The 15,593-nt window shown below is 47.0% G+C and overlaps 4 protein-coding genes across 4 annotated transcripts; 3 read left to right on the forward strand and 1 right to left on the reverse strand.

The window, feature by feature from the left end:
• Positions 1-546: 546 nt before the first annotated feature.
• On the reverse strand, positions 547-1,779 carry PGRI_053100 (SEC14 family lipid-binding protein; the record flags this gene model as incomplete). The annotated part of the gene is made up of 4 exons (XM_040793023.1): positions 547-915; positions 980-1,369; positions 1,435-1,576; positions 1,622-1,779. 4 exons carry the CDS (start codon positions 1,777-1,779, stop codon positions 547-549), a joined length of 1,059 nt encoding a protein of 352 aa, XP_040644990.1.
• Positions 1,780-4,505: 2,726 nt separating this feature from the next.
• Positions 4,506-8,918, forward strand: PGRI_053110 (Tetratricopeptide-like helical; the record flags this gene model as incomplete). Its single annotated transcript, XM_040793024.1, has 3 exons — positions 4,506-4,766; positions 4,817-7,201; positions 7,263-8,918. 3 exons carry the CDS (start codon positions 4,506-4,508, stop codon positions 8,916-8,918), a joined length of 4,302 nt encoding a protein of 1,433 aa, XP_040644991.1.
• Positions 8,919-10,289: 1,371 nt separating this feature from the next.
• Positions 10,290-10,592, forward strand: PGRI_053120 (uncharacterized protein; the record flags this gene model as incomplete). The annotated part of the gene is made up of 1 exon (XM_040793025.1): positions 10,290-10,592. One exon carries the CDS (start codon positions 10,290-10,292, stop codon positions 10,590-10,592), a length of 303 nt encoding a protein of 100 aa, XP_040644992.1.
• An 800-nt stretch (positions 10,593-11,392) lies between these two features.
• PGRI_053130 (hybrid sensor histidine kinase/response regulator) lies at positions 11,393-15,364 on the forward strand (the record flags this gene model as incomplete). Its single annotated transcript, XM_040793026.1, has 3 exons — positions 11,393-11,469; positions 11,572-15,065; positions 15,120-15,364. 3 exons carry the CDS (start codon positions 11,393-11,395, stop codon positions 15,362-15,364), a joined length of 3,816 nt encoding a protein of 1,271 aa, XP_040644993.1.
• Positions 15,365-15,593: the final 229 nt, after the last annotated feature.

Consider the following 15,593-nt stretch of genomic DNA (forward strand, 5'->3'; position numbering starts at 1 on the left):
GGAAATGATCCATGAGGACTTATGTGGGGTCAATTTGGGATTCTATGGTCGATGTTGTATGGTGCATGTCACTTTTGAGATAGAGATCGACCAGCCTGCCCGTGTGTGGTGGGGACCACGTTCCCTCCAACACTTATTTTATCTTTTATCTCACAAAAGTACTGTCTGTATAGGGTGAAACATGCGTGAAATGATAAGAAATTAATGTACAACTATCTACTAGTCAACTAGTTAATTAATATCCCAGATCTATTGGATTAATTTAACATGCCAAGCATGCTCGGGCCGACGATTATATGACCTCATCATCGGAGGGGAGGTAACATGAACAGTTACTTTCCGGTTTTTCAATTTTTTTCTCCGATTTTTTTCCCTCGCTAGTTCATTCGATTTCCCCTTTATTTTCACGTGTGGAGAGTTATAAAAGTTCAAGGTTGGACCCATGAAGACCCTTCTGCCTTAGGCATGTACTCGCGTGCCTGATTATGCCTAAGCCAACGTCGTATCTAAACCTAGGTACATGGTTATAGAATTGGAATATTGAAGTTATTGTCCAAGCCAATCAACGGTTGCGATCTTATCGCTTCTCTCAGAGCCAGCCTTACTGCCAACAGCCAATGCAGTTCGTCTACCATCTGAATCTTGGACCCATTTCAGGGGGCCAGGAGGCAGAAATCTCGATGAATCCGACTTCAAAAGCTGCTGGATATTACCGTCGAGATCTGGCAACATTCCATGGGTAAATTGGAATTTACCGCCAAACTTGGTTGGGATATTGGCATCATCCATGTACTCCCTGAGGGTAGGAAGGACCTCCGACTCCAAGAGCACTACAATCTTTTCTGCAGTATAAGGGTCAACCCAGCCCTTGAGGTACTTCCAGACAGTGCTGTAATATGAGGGCGCATTGCATACCTGTTGATAATCATCAGTAGGTGTCCACGGGTACAATGTCGTCAGGCTTAAACCAGAAACTCACAAAGACACGTTGAATAGTCTCTGGGTAACATGTTGATAACAACCAACTGATCTCTTGGGCGAAGAATCGCAAGCCCCATGCTTGCTTTAACCCCAGGTTCGATGCATCCACAACATAGATTGAATTGGTGACTGGGATTGCAGGGTTCGGCCTGTCTGTCATCATCGAGCAAAGCGGAAGGATAAACCGAATCAGATTGTCATGGTACACAGAGGCCAATTGCAGCATGTCGGGAATTGGTGGCTCAACTTTTCCTGATTGGGAATACATCCAGCGACTATTCTTGCGCGTCGTTTCCCAGCGTGCCAGGGCATCTTTGTCAAGGCGAGCCAGGTCGAGCATGCAAATGGGTAACCCTTTTTTGTCCCTGCGGCCAATCCAGTGAGGGTACTATATATGTCAGTGTGTACTGATACTGAAAACCAAGTCATACTCTTAACCAAACTCGTACTCACAATTTGACGCGCTTGCTCGAAATCTGCAATGTCAACTAAATCATACAGCCTGAGAATATGCTTCTCTTCTCGGAATTCAGATGCTTCCTGGAACTGTTTGAGAGCACCATCCGGGTCAAATCGACGGGCGACCAGAAATCGTCTAGTGGGGTCAGCACCAATAGTAGTCTCGGTCTACATAACGTACACAAGGGTGGGCGGATCTGATAGCCCGTCACACAGGTCCCGGCTTTCTAGACTATCTGGCCGAGTCAAAAGCCCCTTGTCCCGGGCTGATTGAGTGAATGCTTTAAACGAAGCCTCACCCTCAGGGGGAATGCCGATAGTTGATTGCCCAGCCTCCATGAGTAAAATAATTCAAAGATATAAAGCTTTCGACAAGTGGCGCGAGTCCCAAGGTGGTGCTACTGCCAACGAGGATCTAGGCGACAATATAAGGTTGATGCGAACTTATTACGCGCCCAATGATCTGCAAGCTGACGCATGAAAATACCCCGCGGATGATATTCAACCCGACTGGCCGGGCCATCTGAGCATCGGCGGCTCCCAACAGGGCTGTAGTCTCCCAAGTCACTTTCCAGTTCGAACATGGCCTATAGAAATTGTTTGCCAGTTGAGTTGCGAATTTTCCTGAAAGATTCGAACATCGGCACTCAATTAATTTAGGTAGTATTTTGAAATGTACATATATACTGCTGCCTTATAGGGATCAAGAATACGGAGCACTTTACTCACAATGATTCCATAATATCCCAGAAAGAGACTAATTGCCACATTTTAGTGGTGATATTATTGATCATGAAGTTTCCCGAGGTAACAAGAGTTATATATTTGTACGGATAGCAAGGCTTAGGTTGGTACAACCCAGGCTTTGGAGGTCAATTTCTATCGGTGAGTAAAGGTATAGGCCATCAGGATGTACAGGCGTTGGACATTACATAGACTTTATGTGATCACTAGGGGTAACGTACCTATGTACTCTCCATGGACCACAAGTGCTAGCAACTGATCTCATTCCTCAAGTCTGTGGCATTGATATTTTGGTTCCTGTCTCAAATACCTGAGCTCTCCAGCCTTTGCTTCTTCGACACAAGAAACCATTCTCACCCTCTTGCCCCTTCCACTCTCGCCATCTCTTCCATCTTATTCGAAGTTTTCTTAACCCTGCCCATATAAAACGCTGTCACCCAGTTTGTCCAAGCGTATCAGGTTGGCCGCTCTTCCTCCCACAACTCCCAGTCCAGCGAGTCGATGATACGCAACACAGAGCTCGCGCTGGGTGCAACTATCTGCATGGTGAAGTTTTACTTCTCAGTCATCGAGCCTGTGAAGCGGCGATACACTAGTTGGGTATTACGAAATCTTGTAGGCGTATTGTAGATTCCGTATGACCAAAACAGGGAGCAACCAAGCGAGACTGAGGAGACACGCCTCGTGCGTGCTCTTTACCGATTCAAACTTTGCTGCAACCTGTTCGGCCATGGTTACAACGGACCAATATTCAAACGCGCCCCTGAATACGAGGGAGCGAATGTCTGGGAGTTACTCCGGTCGCTCTTTGACCCCTAGGAGATTGAGGAAATTGTCTGCATCCACAAGTTTGCGATGGAGACATATAGAGAGCTCTCCCCAATTGACTGGACTTCTCCCGAGCAAGTACCAGAAACAATCGCCAGAATTAGTCGAGGTGCTGACAATTGAAAGTAAGGTTTATCTCAGATACCCAGACTTATGCTCACCCATCCATATTGCTAACAAAATCTTCCAATAGGACTCCTACTTCATTCCTCCACATCTCTCAATTCACAACAACCCTCAATTTACCATCTTTCCAACGGGACAATATTGGCGGTTGCCATAGTCAAGAGAAAGGCCCAAAGACTGAATGATGATGACTCGATGTTGAATTTGAAAAGTATAGGCTGGTATAAGTATCCCCTTTACATACCTCATTACTATCGGTTGACAAATATCTCTCCACAGCTGGACTAAAATGAACGTCGCGTTTACATAAGAATTCCTCAGAAATGATACTTGATCCTCAATTCAATATATCCAGCTGCGGAGTAGCTTATAACACTGGATAAATCTCCCTTTGCCCTAGAAGGGTTGAGTAGAATGAGTGAATAGAAAAATAAAAGATATCCGAGTAAGAAGTAAGAAATATCTAATTAAAAGCAAGAGATAGTTCTCCCCATTCTATAACTAGTTACCTGTTATAGTCAGATGTTTGTCTGACAAAACTGGCTCCGATTCCAATAGAGTGGGTCCAATACTAGCTAGGTGATTGGTTCGGGACAGCCACTCATCCCGCGACACACATGTTCTGAACCATGCCCCTCTCTCTCCCTCCAACCACTCCCTCCTCTGCTGCGAACGGTTTGACCACATTCGTGTTCAGCTACGAATTAATTGTGGCAGTGGATTGCCTTAAATATACCTGAAAATGTTCTTCGCATCCGCTGTTCTTGATGAGCGAGTCGGTTCCCGCAAGCACTGGGTCCATGGAGCCAGTAGCTTACAATGGTTGGTGGATGCCTCGTATAGCTTCTGCATGAAGCCGAATCAGGGGTAGCGTGGAAACTTCAACAGCCCTGGGCCACCTATCAGGGACTTACTTTTCAATGTTGTTCTCCTGCGGTCGGCATCGCGACGCACACATTTTAGTGCGATCATTGGGTTCTAATCGCTGTGGGTTCTCATTATAGAACCCCTGCATGCGAATGTTAGAATGATGTCTGGTGGTAGACTGGTCTACCTATCGCACGAAACATTCCGTACCTCGTCGCCTTGTTGCTAATTACCCCACTCTATGCGTGGCTTGCTGAGTGAGACTGGATAAAGCCGCTATAATACCACCGTTGGCTTGGAATCCCGGGCCGCACATACTCTGGGCGCTTTTCGCTTGGGTCGAGCTTTCAGCCACACCATTCTAAAATTTAAAGTTAGGCCATTGGGAATCTCACCTTTCCCCAGTTTTCATTGACAACGGGGAGAGCCGGCAACATACATAGAAATAGGCACACATTCCATGCTTGCCTTAGACCAGGCCAAAACCAATATTTTACCAAATGGCTACAGTTCAAGATGATGGCGAATATAATTTGCAGGAGGCATGGGACAAGGCGTGCACGTCCTTTGCGCAGACAGCCAAAATCGACCTCACTACAGCACCGAAGTTCTCTGTAGATGAAGTCCTTGATCAAATTCGCATGAAGCAGGACGATGATGATGAGAAAAACAACAAGTATATCGCTGCAAAAGATGCGATTGGCAAGACATTGAAATTTGTCACGCTTCTGGGTGGGATCGCTGCCCAGGGTGCGAGCATGGTAAGTAACTATTACCTCCAAGGGCGACGTTGCTAATAGTTATGGTTAAGGTATTTGCGCCCGCTGGCCTGTGCTTCAATGCAATTTCATATCTAATTGACACTGGAGCGAAATTCAAGCGCATCTTTAGTAGCCTGGCAGAGCTGTTCCGCCGCATCTCGGATGTGCTCGAGCGCTGCAAAATCTACATGCGCTTGCCCGCGGACGCGGTTGACGTAGCTCTTCGCAAGATTATCAATGAGGAGCTGGTGTGTTTTGTCGACATTTGCGCGTTGTCGATCAAGGTTCTCAAGGGCCATAAAGTCTTCATTGCGCTCAAGGTATTTGCCTTCGATGGGGACGAGGGCGTGAGCGGCCAGCTAGCTCGCCTCGCCACGCTAGTCGAGCGTGAGTCTCAGATGCGAGCAACACTAGGGTTCGAGTCGCAGAAGATGACCGAGAGAAACATCATTGAGAATAGGGACGGCACGAGAAAAATCAACTTGACAGTCGACAAGCTACTCAGCCTTGAGAACAAGAGAGAAGCAGACACTTCCTCAAAGAAGCTCCTGGAGACTATCGATTCCAGTTTGGGCAATCCAAGCGAGGCTTTCAAAGTCGTTCAAACCACCTTCCGACGCCTGTTGAGTGAGCGAGTTCAAGGGAGTGGAGATTGGCTTCAGAGTGATTCACTGTATTCCGAGTGGGCGTCCCACGAAAAATCTCCATTTTCAGTCTTTGGTATCTCCGGAGGCGAGGGTTATGGTAAATCGTTCCTCTTTGCGAGCGTTGCCAAATATCTACAAGACGAAAAACCTCAGTCTGAAAGTGACATGAGGTGCATTTCCACTGCCTACCATATCTTTGACCGTGATAATAAACAAACATCTTTGGTCCAGGCCCTCAAGGTCCTTGCATGGCAGATCGCCGACCAAGATATTGTTTACCGCAAAGATATAAGCTCTGTGAAAGCGACCGGTATCAACCAGATAGGGGATCTTTGGAACATTCTCTTTTCCAAATCGTACAAGAGCGACTCAATTTTCTTTCTTCTCCTGGATGGCATTGACCAGATAGACAAGAGCGAGCTCAAGGAGTTTGTCCAAGTTTTAGAGGAATTACAGGCTACCTCCGAAACCTGGGCAGGCTTCAGGCTTCGCATTTTTATCACTGGGCGAGATGACACAATAAGCAAGGTCAAAAACCAGCTCGGAGGAGGAATGTTGGCAATAGACGCGGCATCCGAAAATAACGATGACGTGGAGAAGTTCATTATTGACCGCATGAAAAAGATGGAGATTCTAAGTGGCTCGTCAGACCAGGTACTTTCTCTTCAACGCGAGATCTTGGAGAATTTGAAGGCCCATACCCATGGCGATTTCGTCAATATCGGCCTCCTACTGCATGAGATCAGCGGGAAGCAGCGTCCTGGTGAGATCAGGGATATTTTATCCCGCTCGGGGGGCAAGCGATCCGACACTATCGCAAGAAAGATTGAACGCCTCAACGAGACACTCAACGAAGAGGACATCTCGGACCTGAATACCATCCTTACATGGGTTATCTATGCTTGGTGGCCACCAAGTCTAGCAACACTAGAAGGAGTCCTCTTCCTAAAGGCTGGGGAGTCTTCTCTTCGGCCTCTGGCAGAAAAGATAACTGACCAATATTCCTCACTCGTCCGGATTATGGGAGAACCGCATCCCATAACTAAGGTTATACCAGCCGATTCGGAGGTGGAGCTTGTCTCCGACTCAATAGTGGAGTTCATACTCAACAATGATGAGTCTGACAACCCTGAAGACGCCCCAGACCTAGATCGTACTGGAAATATCAGCGAAGTCGAAGTCAGGATTGTCCGTCGATTCTTGGAGTCTGTCTGCGACCCCAAGCTGTTCTCCAAATTTGGGTTCGAAGAGTTCTTTCAGAGAAAACTCAAAGGAAAAACCGCGGTTGTCGGAGTTGACTTCTATAGCGTCAATTCAAGTATGCTTTCAACGTGCTTGGAGGTTATTAATCACCAGGAATCCCCAACATTAGCCTCTCTACTCTCATACACGTCTTCCTGTTTCCATAGGCATCTTGAACGAGCAGACCCTTCACTGATGCAGCCAGAGCAAAAGATGTCTCTTGGTCCGCAGTTAGTCAACCTCTTTACAGACGAAGACACAATTGCAAGGTGGTGGAAACCATTGGAGAGTTTCATACGATGTTATTGGATCTACGAGGACGAATTTCCTGAGATTGCGTTAAAGTGGCTTCAAGACTCTGCGGTCACTAGAAACCTCCCTGATGATCAATACAGATGGGTGAAAAGCTTGAGTTCGAAGTCTGAGCCTGATGCAGATATTATGGAGCACATTGCAAAATTTACTGCCCGTCTCTGGTTGGAAGTGGGTTATAGAGGAGACAAGATTGCCGGTTGCTTCGCTGCGGTGCATGGATATATTACCAAGGTATGAGCTTGATAATGCAGCGCAGACTCTAGCAATGACTCGAAGCTAATTGATTTATCAGATTGAAAACCGCAAAAATCCACAGATTCAAAGATCCACCATGGACCCGGAACCGGAAAATATCGAGGTCTCCCAAATTCTTGATGCGGCTGAATGGGCCCGACAGAAGCTTGGACTGGATAGTCTAGGATACCGCGAAACGCGCAACCTAGCGGCCACATTCACAGCGTACATGAAACACGCCGAGGCCATTGAATATCTCAAACTCTCGTGCTCGCTCCAGGAGTACAACTGGCTCTCGCAATGGGGTCTTGCAACCTCATATGCCGACATAGGAGAATTTGCACTTGCGATTGAGACAATAGAGGCTGCGAAAAATGTTATCAAGTGTAGCGAAATACGCGATCATGATCATCAGTTGATAGAAATGGACCGAGACCTGGCTAGGTACAGCGAGATGTTGGGTGATAACCACAAATCGTTTGCGATATACGAGGAAATGCTGCGGAATGACCCAGATGACTACTTTGCGGCATTGCAGATGGTAGTACACTTTAACAAAGACAAGAACTACGACGGCCTGCTCAAATTCCTTGATTCACGCAAGGCCTCCATAGACGATTCAACCGGTTTGAACAGGCGAACTCGGATGTTCCATGAGGTCTACTCCAACATGGGGCTTTACACGGCAATGCTCGCTCTTGCATCCGATAGCAAAGCTTTCGATTTTGTCGTTGAAAGCTATCAAGAAGCCATTATTGCCGCTAGACAGCAGCTCGCCAAGGCGACCAGTGAGGGCAACATCGACGATGAAATACTTCATAATTATTGCCAAGCGGTCCTGATGGATACGCTTGCATACATTTGCTACGACAATGGCTCCGAGAACATCGAGCGGAGGGAATTCGCCATCGAACAGTGGGTACACATCTTACGGATCGATGAATCTTCCGAAGAGAAATCCCTTTCAACTACGAAAGCATCTGTCCGGACAAAGCTCGCAAACGTGTTTTTCCATGAGGCACTTCGGGATGCAGACACGGCAGCTACATATCTAGAGCAGTTAGAACAGCTGGCCAGCTTCAAGTTCACATATGACGAGCGCCCTAAACCGTATCCGACAGAACTTCTCGCACGATACTACACTCTCCAAGGCGACGAAAAGAAGGCCAAAGATGCTGTGCGCGTACACATCAAACGCAATATTGACATTCTCTCTGATGATGATCCTTTGAATGACTGGCAGGGTCATCGGGGTTTGGCGAATTACCTCATGTTCGCAGGCCAGGACGTGGACTGCCTTGCTGCTTGGTCCTTGGTCGTTGCTGGTGTAGACCCAGAGATAGATCCAGATTCCTCGAATGCCAATCCAAACTTCCCGGGTTCTGAGACAGCATCCCAACTCTCCGTGGAATTAGAGCCCGTGGGCTATTTGGAGTTCTGCTATGGCTGCCGTTTTCGCCAGCCCCCGGATAACTTTTATATATGCAGAGAGTGCGAAAATGTGGCGTTTGATGAGTCCTGTTACACCAAGATACGCGAAGGGACCCTCGAGGCAATTGTCTGTGAGAAGGATCACGACATGCTGCGTGTCCCACCATTCGATCCCATCCAGCACAAGAGAATTGGTCGGGGCAACGTGCTGGTTGGCGAGGAAATCATGCCCGTTACCGAGTGGCTCCAACGACTCAAGGAGAAGTGGGATATACGTTCGTGATTGTAAGCGTGTAAGGACGTTGTGACTGTTAAGCTTGTCTCTAATGATAGTTTCTGCTTTGGTTTCCTTCTTCGAACCTCGTCGAAATGAAAGGGTTTTGCTACACTGTGGAGCGTTTCTTGGGCAGTCAAGTCTTGGCATTATACATTATACATAAATAGCGCTTGCATTGTTGATATCTAGTAACTGAAAAACAAGAAATTGATTTCAGCGTCAACATCAAACACGACATAACCTCACATATCCAACGTCCACGATACCGTGCTGTTTCAACTTTTATCAAAGCATAAAATGCGACAGTGGACTTATTTTGCCATCTAGGCGAGTATCTTGAAACCTCCTTGATGCATTGTCTTGTCGTGAAGTAAGAAAATATCTCTCTGTTTTTGGTACTTAGTAATTGGCTCCTAGCTCAAGTTGAAAATTGCCATTTCCCCATAGTTCCATTTAGCAAAGTTAATTTGGAGGCTGAATCCCAATCCTATAATTATCTCCAGTGGGTTGTCGCTTTCTCTACATGGTAACTCGTACCTACAGAGGCACAGCCCGTCGTAGGGTTTTCAAATTACATTGTACTTCGTACTTCTCCCGCGAACACGAGATGCCCAGAGAAGCAGGGGCTCAACCCGAGCCTTGGCTAAAAAATGTACGAGCTCGATCGTCCGGGCATATTACTGCATTGGGGCCATTCAACAGTTCAGCCCCCAAGTAAACATATGCCGATCATTAATGCGGGGATTAAGTCTAAGTCCAAAAATAGATTCAGGATCATACTGAAGAAGATCAAGTTCTTTAGGCATAATACCATATATGGTATTTTCCAAGGTAGAGTACACTATTAATAGAGTTGTCCTTGTGTTCAGAGCAACTATATTGGTCGGATAGCATGGTGTAAAGGTCATAAAATAATCCTTTTTTGCTTGGAATGCAATATCTTACATGGGTCGAAAATACGAGAATCTCAAGATCGTCTACTCCGTATTCCTTTGTCGTTCTTCACCACCTCAGCTCCTCCACCTTGTCGACAGGGAATCATCTACATCTGCCAATCCACCAAGTTGTTAATAATATTCATCGTATTCGATCTTGGCAATTGATATCATCGTTCTATTGACAATGTTGATCTCTCGTGATGAGTTCTATTCTGGCTTTACTCGGCACGATACGAGGATTGGCATCGATGAAGTTACATCTTTCACTTCGTTTGGGCATGCTCAATGTCATTTGAAAAGCTATATAAACGACCACTTGTCCTCGCCTCTACATTCCTAACCATCCTCTCAAACACAGTCAGATCTCAATCACAATCTCAGCAATACCAATCACATCCACTTTCCAACTTTTCAAACCAAACCTCCAACTTCCAACAAAATGAAGTTCACCGCTGCCACCATCGCTGCCGTCGTTGCCGTCCTCCCTGTGACCAACGCCTGGATCTTCACCAGCTGCAGCCGACAGTGGGACGGTGAATACAACAAGGGTTGCGCCAAGGCTGCCTGCAAGGCCGGCACCAAGATCGACTGGGAGAACCAGTGGTTCTCCGACTGCACCCTTCGCCTCTACAGCGACGACTCCTGCACCAAGCAGATCGGAATTGCTTCCGATGACTGGAATGACCACAAGTTGAGCAAGAGCATGGGTAGCTTCCGCGTTTCCGGCTGCCCTAAGGACTAAGCTCTTACTTTGACTCTGAAGGATATGAGGGCCATGGTGGGATGCTGGGAAATTGGTGGCAATTGGGGGTTTTGTTTGGCTCTATATTCACTGTTTGATGTCGAAGGGGATGGGTTTGTCTTGGTTTTCACTGCTATCTCGTACCTAGTACCTGAATCTAAGGAATTCTGAAATTTGGACATGGAATTCTAGTAATCGTGCATGCTACGCGTAAACACTAGACTTTGATGGCGGGTAGCATAACTAAACTATGGTTTCAAGCTCTATAGTCCGATTATATATTGCAAGAAAGTACCCTAGATTTGACACTAGTCATATAATAAATGCATGTGCTGAGACTACAAGGGTTAGGCTCAGAAGTTTAGAAGGGAGACAATTGTATTAGGCAAGTCTAGAACTTTCGGACTAATCTACTTGACACAGGGTTGGTCACCGTTGATGTCTGAGGCACCCAGGCATCACACTGCACAACAATATGTATATATATCAAAGATAAATGTCTCATACCAGCCAAAAAGAAAATCTTCAACCCTTCTGGACAGGTGAAAGTGATAATTTCCAAATCCAATATTGTCCAGGATAGTTCACCTCCAGGGCTGGGCACCTGGGCACATCTCGATGCTTACCTAATCCATTGCCGGGCGGGCCGTTGGATATTCCAACGTTCTATTGGAAGGTTACGGGAAACTCTCTGCCCCGCTTCTTTCGCTCCTTTTCTCAACCTCCACCTTCTTGATGGTATGTTTTATTCCACAGATGTATGGTGTTTAGTTTAATATCTTGGACCTGCTACCGACGCAATGTCATGTCCACTCACACCACGCGCTCAGAAGTATCACGCCAACTTTGGCACATCCAGAGAGCGAGAATTCTATAAGTAATTTTACCACCTTCGTTTGTAAACTTTGTACTCGCCCAACCTTGCGAATCATCACTCAACCGAAGGGCCCGTAGGCTAACTGTGCACGTACTTCCCTAGGTATCTACCGTCGTACCATCTCAACCCACATGCTCTACAACACATCGGGCCTACTACCCAATCAAAACAATATGTCGCTCGATCCTCGGCGGACCCCGTCTTGACGGCGTTCGCCCAATTGGGAACCTTGCGACTGAATGCACAACGTGCGTTGATTTCGCTCTTCGGTCGAAATGAGCAACACGTTCTCACCGAAGCCACTCGAACCCTGAGTTTGCAGGATGATGGCGACCATGATGCGCGAGACGGACTTTGGATCGGGAGCTGTACAATGTCATATGAACGCAGCATGTGTCGATCGGTCATGAACTCTACGCCAAATATGTCAAACCCCAGGGATGGAGTCTTTGTTGTGCCCGATGTTGCCAAGGATAACGCATTCTCGGACCATCCAGATGTGACTACATTCCCAAACATCCGCTTTCTAGCATCAAGTCCTATCATCAGCCCGAAGGGCGTAGTGATTGGAGCCTATACGATCCTCGACGACAAACCCCATGAGCCTCTGCCCGCCGAGTCCCTCCAATTTCTGGTTGATATTGCAGTTACAGTCATGGATTACCTGGGTACTAGTCACTCAAAAGCTCAGCATTTCCGCAGTGAGCGCATGATGGTTGGCCTTGGAAGTTTCCTGGAAGGAAAAGGTAGTCTGCGCAACTCATGGGTTGTCGACACGGACGTCCCTCAAACCAAGTTTGACGAAATGGATCAGTTAGAGGGGCATGTTAATCGAGAACAGCAAGAAAAGCAGGCTTCGCATGACATGGGTCAGAATGGCACACCAAACCATCTGCCTTTCCGGCCATACAGCCTTCATATCCCTAGAAAGAAGTCTCTGAAAGGGAATAGGGAGCAATATCAGTCAGTTTCCGACTCAACCACTAGAAGGAGAGACGATAAGGCCTCGTCAAGACTCAAAGAAGCATCGCAAGCGGCCATGGCAATTGGAAATGATCACTCAAGGCAGAATTCACCGAAGGATGATTATACTGCCAAAGTGAACGAAACATTTGGACGTGCAGCCAATCTCATCCGCGAGAGTATCGAAGTTGAAGCAGTCGTCTTTTTCAACGCCAATTTCGGCTCCCAGGGAGCTTTAGTGAACAATGTGAAATCTGACACGGAAGGCAGTGGGTTCGAAAGTTGTTCTTCCGGGGATGAGGCCAAATCCCGAGGCTCCCAGCAAAGTTCCTTCGAAGATCAAGATTCTTTTGACCCCGATAGCTCAGGCAAAGCTACGTTAAACCCGTGCGAAATACTCGGATTTTCCACTTCGAATGCCTCCAGCATCAACGACCAGTTGAAAGACGATAACAAAATCGCCTTATCAGAGTCATTTCTTGCAGGCCTTTTACACCGATACCCTCGAGGGAAGATTTTCAATTTCGGTGAAGATGGAACAATCTCATCCGATGATACCAGCGATGGTGTTTTCAAACGATTTTTGCGACCTCCTAGGGGGAAAAAGTACAAAATAACACGGAAGTCGCTTCTGCGCCAGGATGCCCAAATCTTGCTTCAACTCGCCCCGGACTCTCGAAGCATTATCTTCTCACCTTTATGGGATTCGCACAAAGGTAGATGGTATTCGGGAGCACTGACATGGACAAAAGCACCTCACCGTGTCTTTACTTCGAATGATGAGTTAGCATTCCTCTTGACATTCGGGACTAGCGTCATGGCGGAAGTGCACCGACTCGGTGCTCATTTCGCCGATCGAGCAAAAGCAGACTTGCTCTCAGGACTCAGCCATGAACTTCGATCCCCTCTGCATGGCATCTTTGGAAGCACGGAACTCTTGAATGATACTGTTATGGACGCGCTACAACGAGAATTTATCCATACAATCTCTTCTTGTGCATTCACACTACTAGGCTCGATCAACCAGCTCCTCGAGTATGCTAGTATTAATGATATTCGGCCGAAATCTATCGCTGCAACCCCCGGTATCCATGAAATTCCCGTCAACCGGAAATCGCCCCCAACCCGCCGTTTGGAGCAGACTGGAAAGGTTGATAACGACACTTGTGTCGAACTTGATGCTGCCTTAGAAGATGCAGTGGAAACAGTCTTCGCTGGGTATTCATTCTTGAACTATTCACGTTCCCCTCTTCATGCCGCTGCTGGAGCTTCTAGTTTGAGTAGCAAATATCCCGATACACAGGGTGGAGTCAAGGTGATTTTGGACATTGATCGCACCCACAGTTGGAAATTTTCAACTCAGGCTGGGGCGTGGCATGTCATCCTCACGAATATCCTTGGCAACGCCTTGAAATTCACCCAAGATGGGTATATCTACATCTCTATGAAAGCCACTCCGGCCAAATACAAAGCAGACGGCGAGGTTATAAGCTCAACAGTCACTGTCACTGTAAAGGACACTGGATCTGGGATGGACTCAGATTTCCTGAACAATGGATTGTTCACTGCTTTCTCACAGGAAGATAGTATGACAATCGGCAATGGTATTGGGTTGAACATCACACAAAGAATGATATTATCACTTGGCGGCGATATCCACGTCAACTCCGAGAAGGAGGTCGGCACTGAAGTCATAACAACCGTGACCCTCAATCATGTGCCGGCTGCGGACAACCTAGACAGGTTGAATAGCCACTCTCCCATCACCATGGCGCAAAGACTTACACGCGCAAAGACCGTTGGGATCTTAGGCCTCGGAACTTCTGAATTACACAGAGCTCTACGGTCATCATTGAAGAAGTTGTGTGGGGACTGGTTCTCCATGGAAGTCCTCTTTGTGGAATCTGCAGAATCACAATTCGTCCATTGCGACTTGTACATCTCTTCTCAGGAGTGTCTGGATACAGGGAACCTGGAAACAGCTGTTGCGCCCAGGCCAGGTGCGCGGTTTTCTTCGCCTGCCATCATAATATGCCCATCACCAAGGACTGCGCACTCGATGTCCGCCGGAGTGCAAAATCGCGGGGATGCACGTGTTCTCGAATTCATTAGCCAGCCATGCGGACCGCGCAAGTTGGCAAAAGCATTGGAAGCATGTATTAAACGTCAACAGCTGCGGTTTGATTCCTCCCAGGGCAAGGAATACACATCGGATAGCTCAGCGAGCTTGCCAATAGATCTTAGCACCGATGGACCTGGATTGGACTCGACTACCCCGTCATCAAATGGGGAGGTAACCGAACAACCCACGATCAAAGTAGTACAATATTCAGAAACGTGCAGTCAATCTTCGCTTACGTCATTGAGAAACTCCCAAGGGGATGTTAATGACCCGCTTTCTCTACCTGAAGAGGTCGCCTCCGCAAGCCACGATACACCTATCGAAAAGGAAAATGGCCCAAATTCCAGCCTTCCAAGCACAGTTCTTCTTGTGGATGACAATGACATCAACCTCAAAATTCTCATTGCTTTTATGAAGAAGTTGAAGTGCGATTATCTTATAGCGCAAAACGGAGAAAAAGCGCTCGAGGTTTTCAAGGCAAATTTCTCTGTCATTGCAATGATCTTCATGGGTAAGTTTCTCGAACATTTCACAACATTCTTTGACAATCTAACATCATCGACAGATATTTCCATGCCAATAATGGACGGCTTGGAATCAACTAGGCGTATCCGCGAGTTTGAGAAAACACTGGGAACCAAATCCCGGGTCATGATTGCCGCCTTAACTGGCGTTGCGCAAGCCGACATGGAACGCGACGCGACTGGGTCTGGTATGGATTTATTCCTCACCAAACCTATACGGCTGAGGAGTCTTGTGCCAATAGTCAAAGGCGTATTGCCCCGAACCCATGCACTGTGGCAAGAGTAGGAAGCGATGATTTTAGCCCAATCAACGTGGTACATTTTGTGCTTTGGGATGTAGAACAGCATCCATTTATGACCAATCTTCATGCCGAAGTCATCCGAATGTCCATCTTAACATATTACCCTCAACCAGCCTGTTCTATATTTGCACACATAACAATACCCACAATAATGCATCCCATTCATGACATCTAGTTCTTCTGCTATAAGACACTCTTCTTCGTTCTTACCGG

This window comes from Penicillium griseofulvum (genome assembly GCF_001561935.1).
Source record: "Penicillium griseofulvum strain PG3 chromosome Unknown contig_84, whole genome shotgun sequence".
NCBI classification, from domain to species: domain Eukaryota; kingdom Fungi; phylum Ascomycota; class Eurotiomycetes; order Eurotiales; family Aspergillaceae; genus Penicillium; species Penicillium griseofulvum.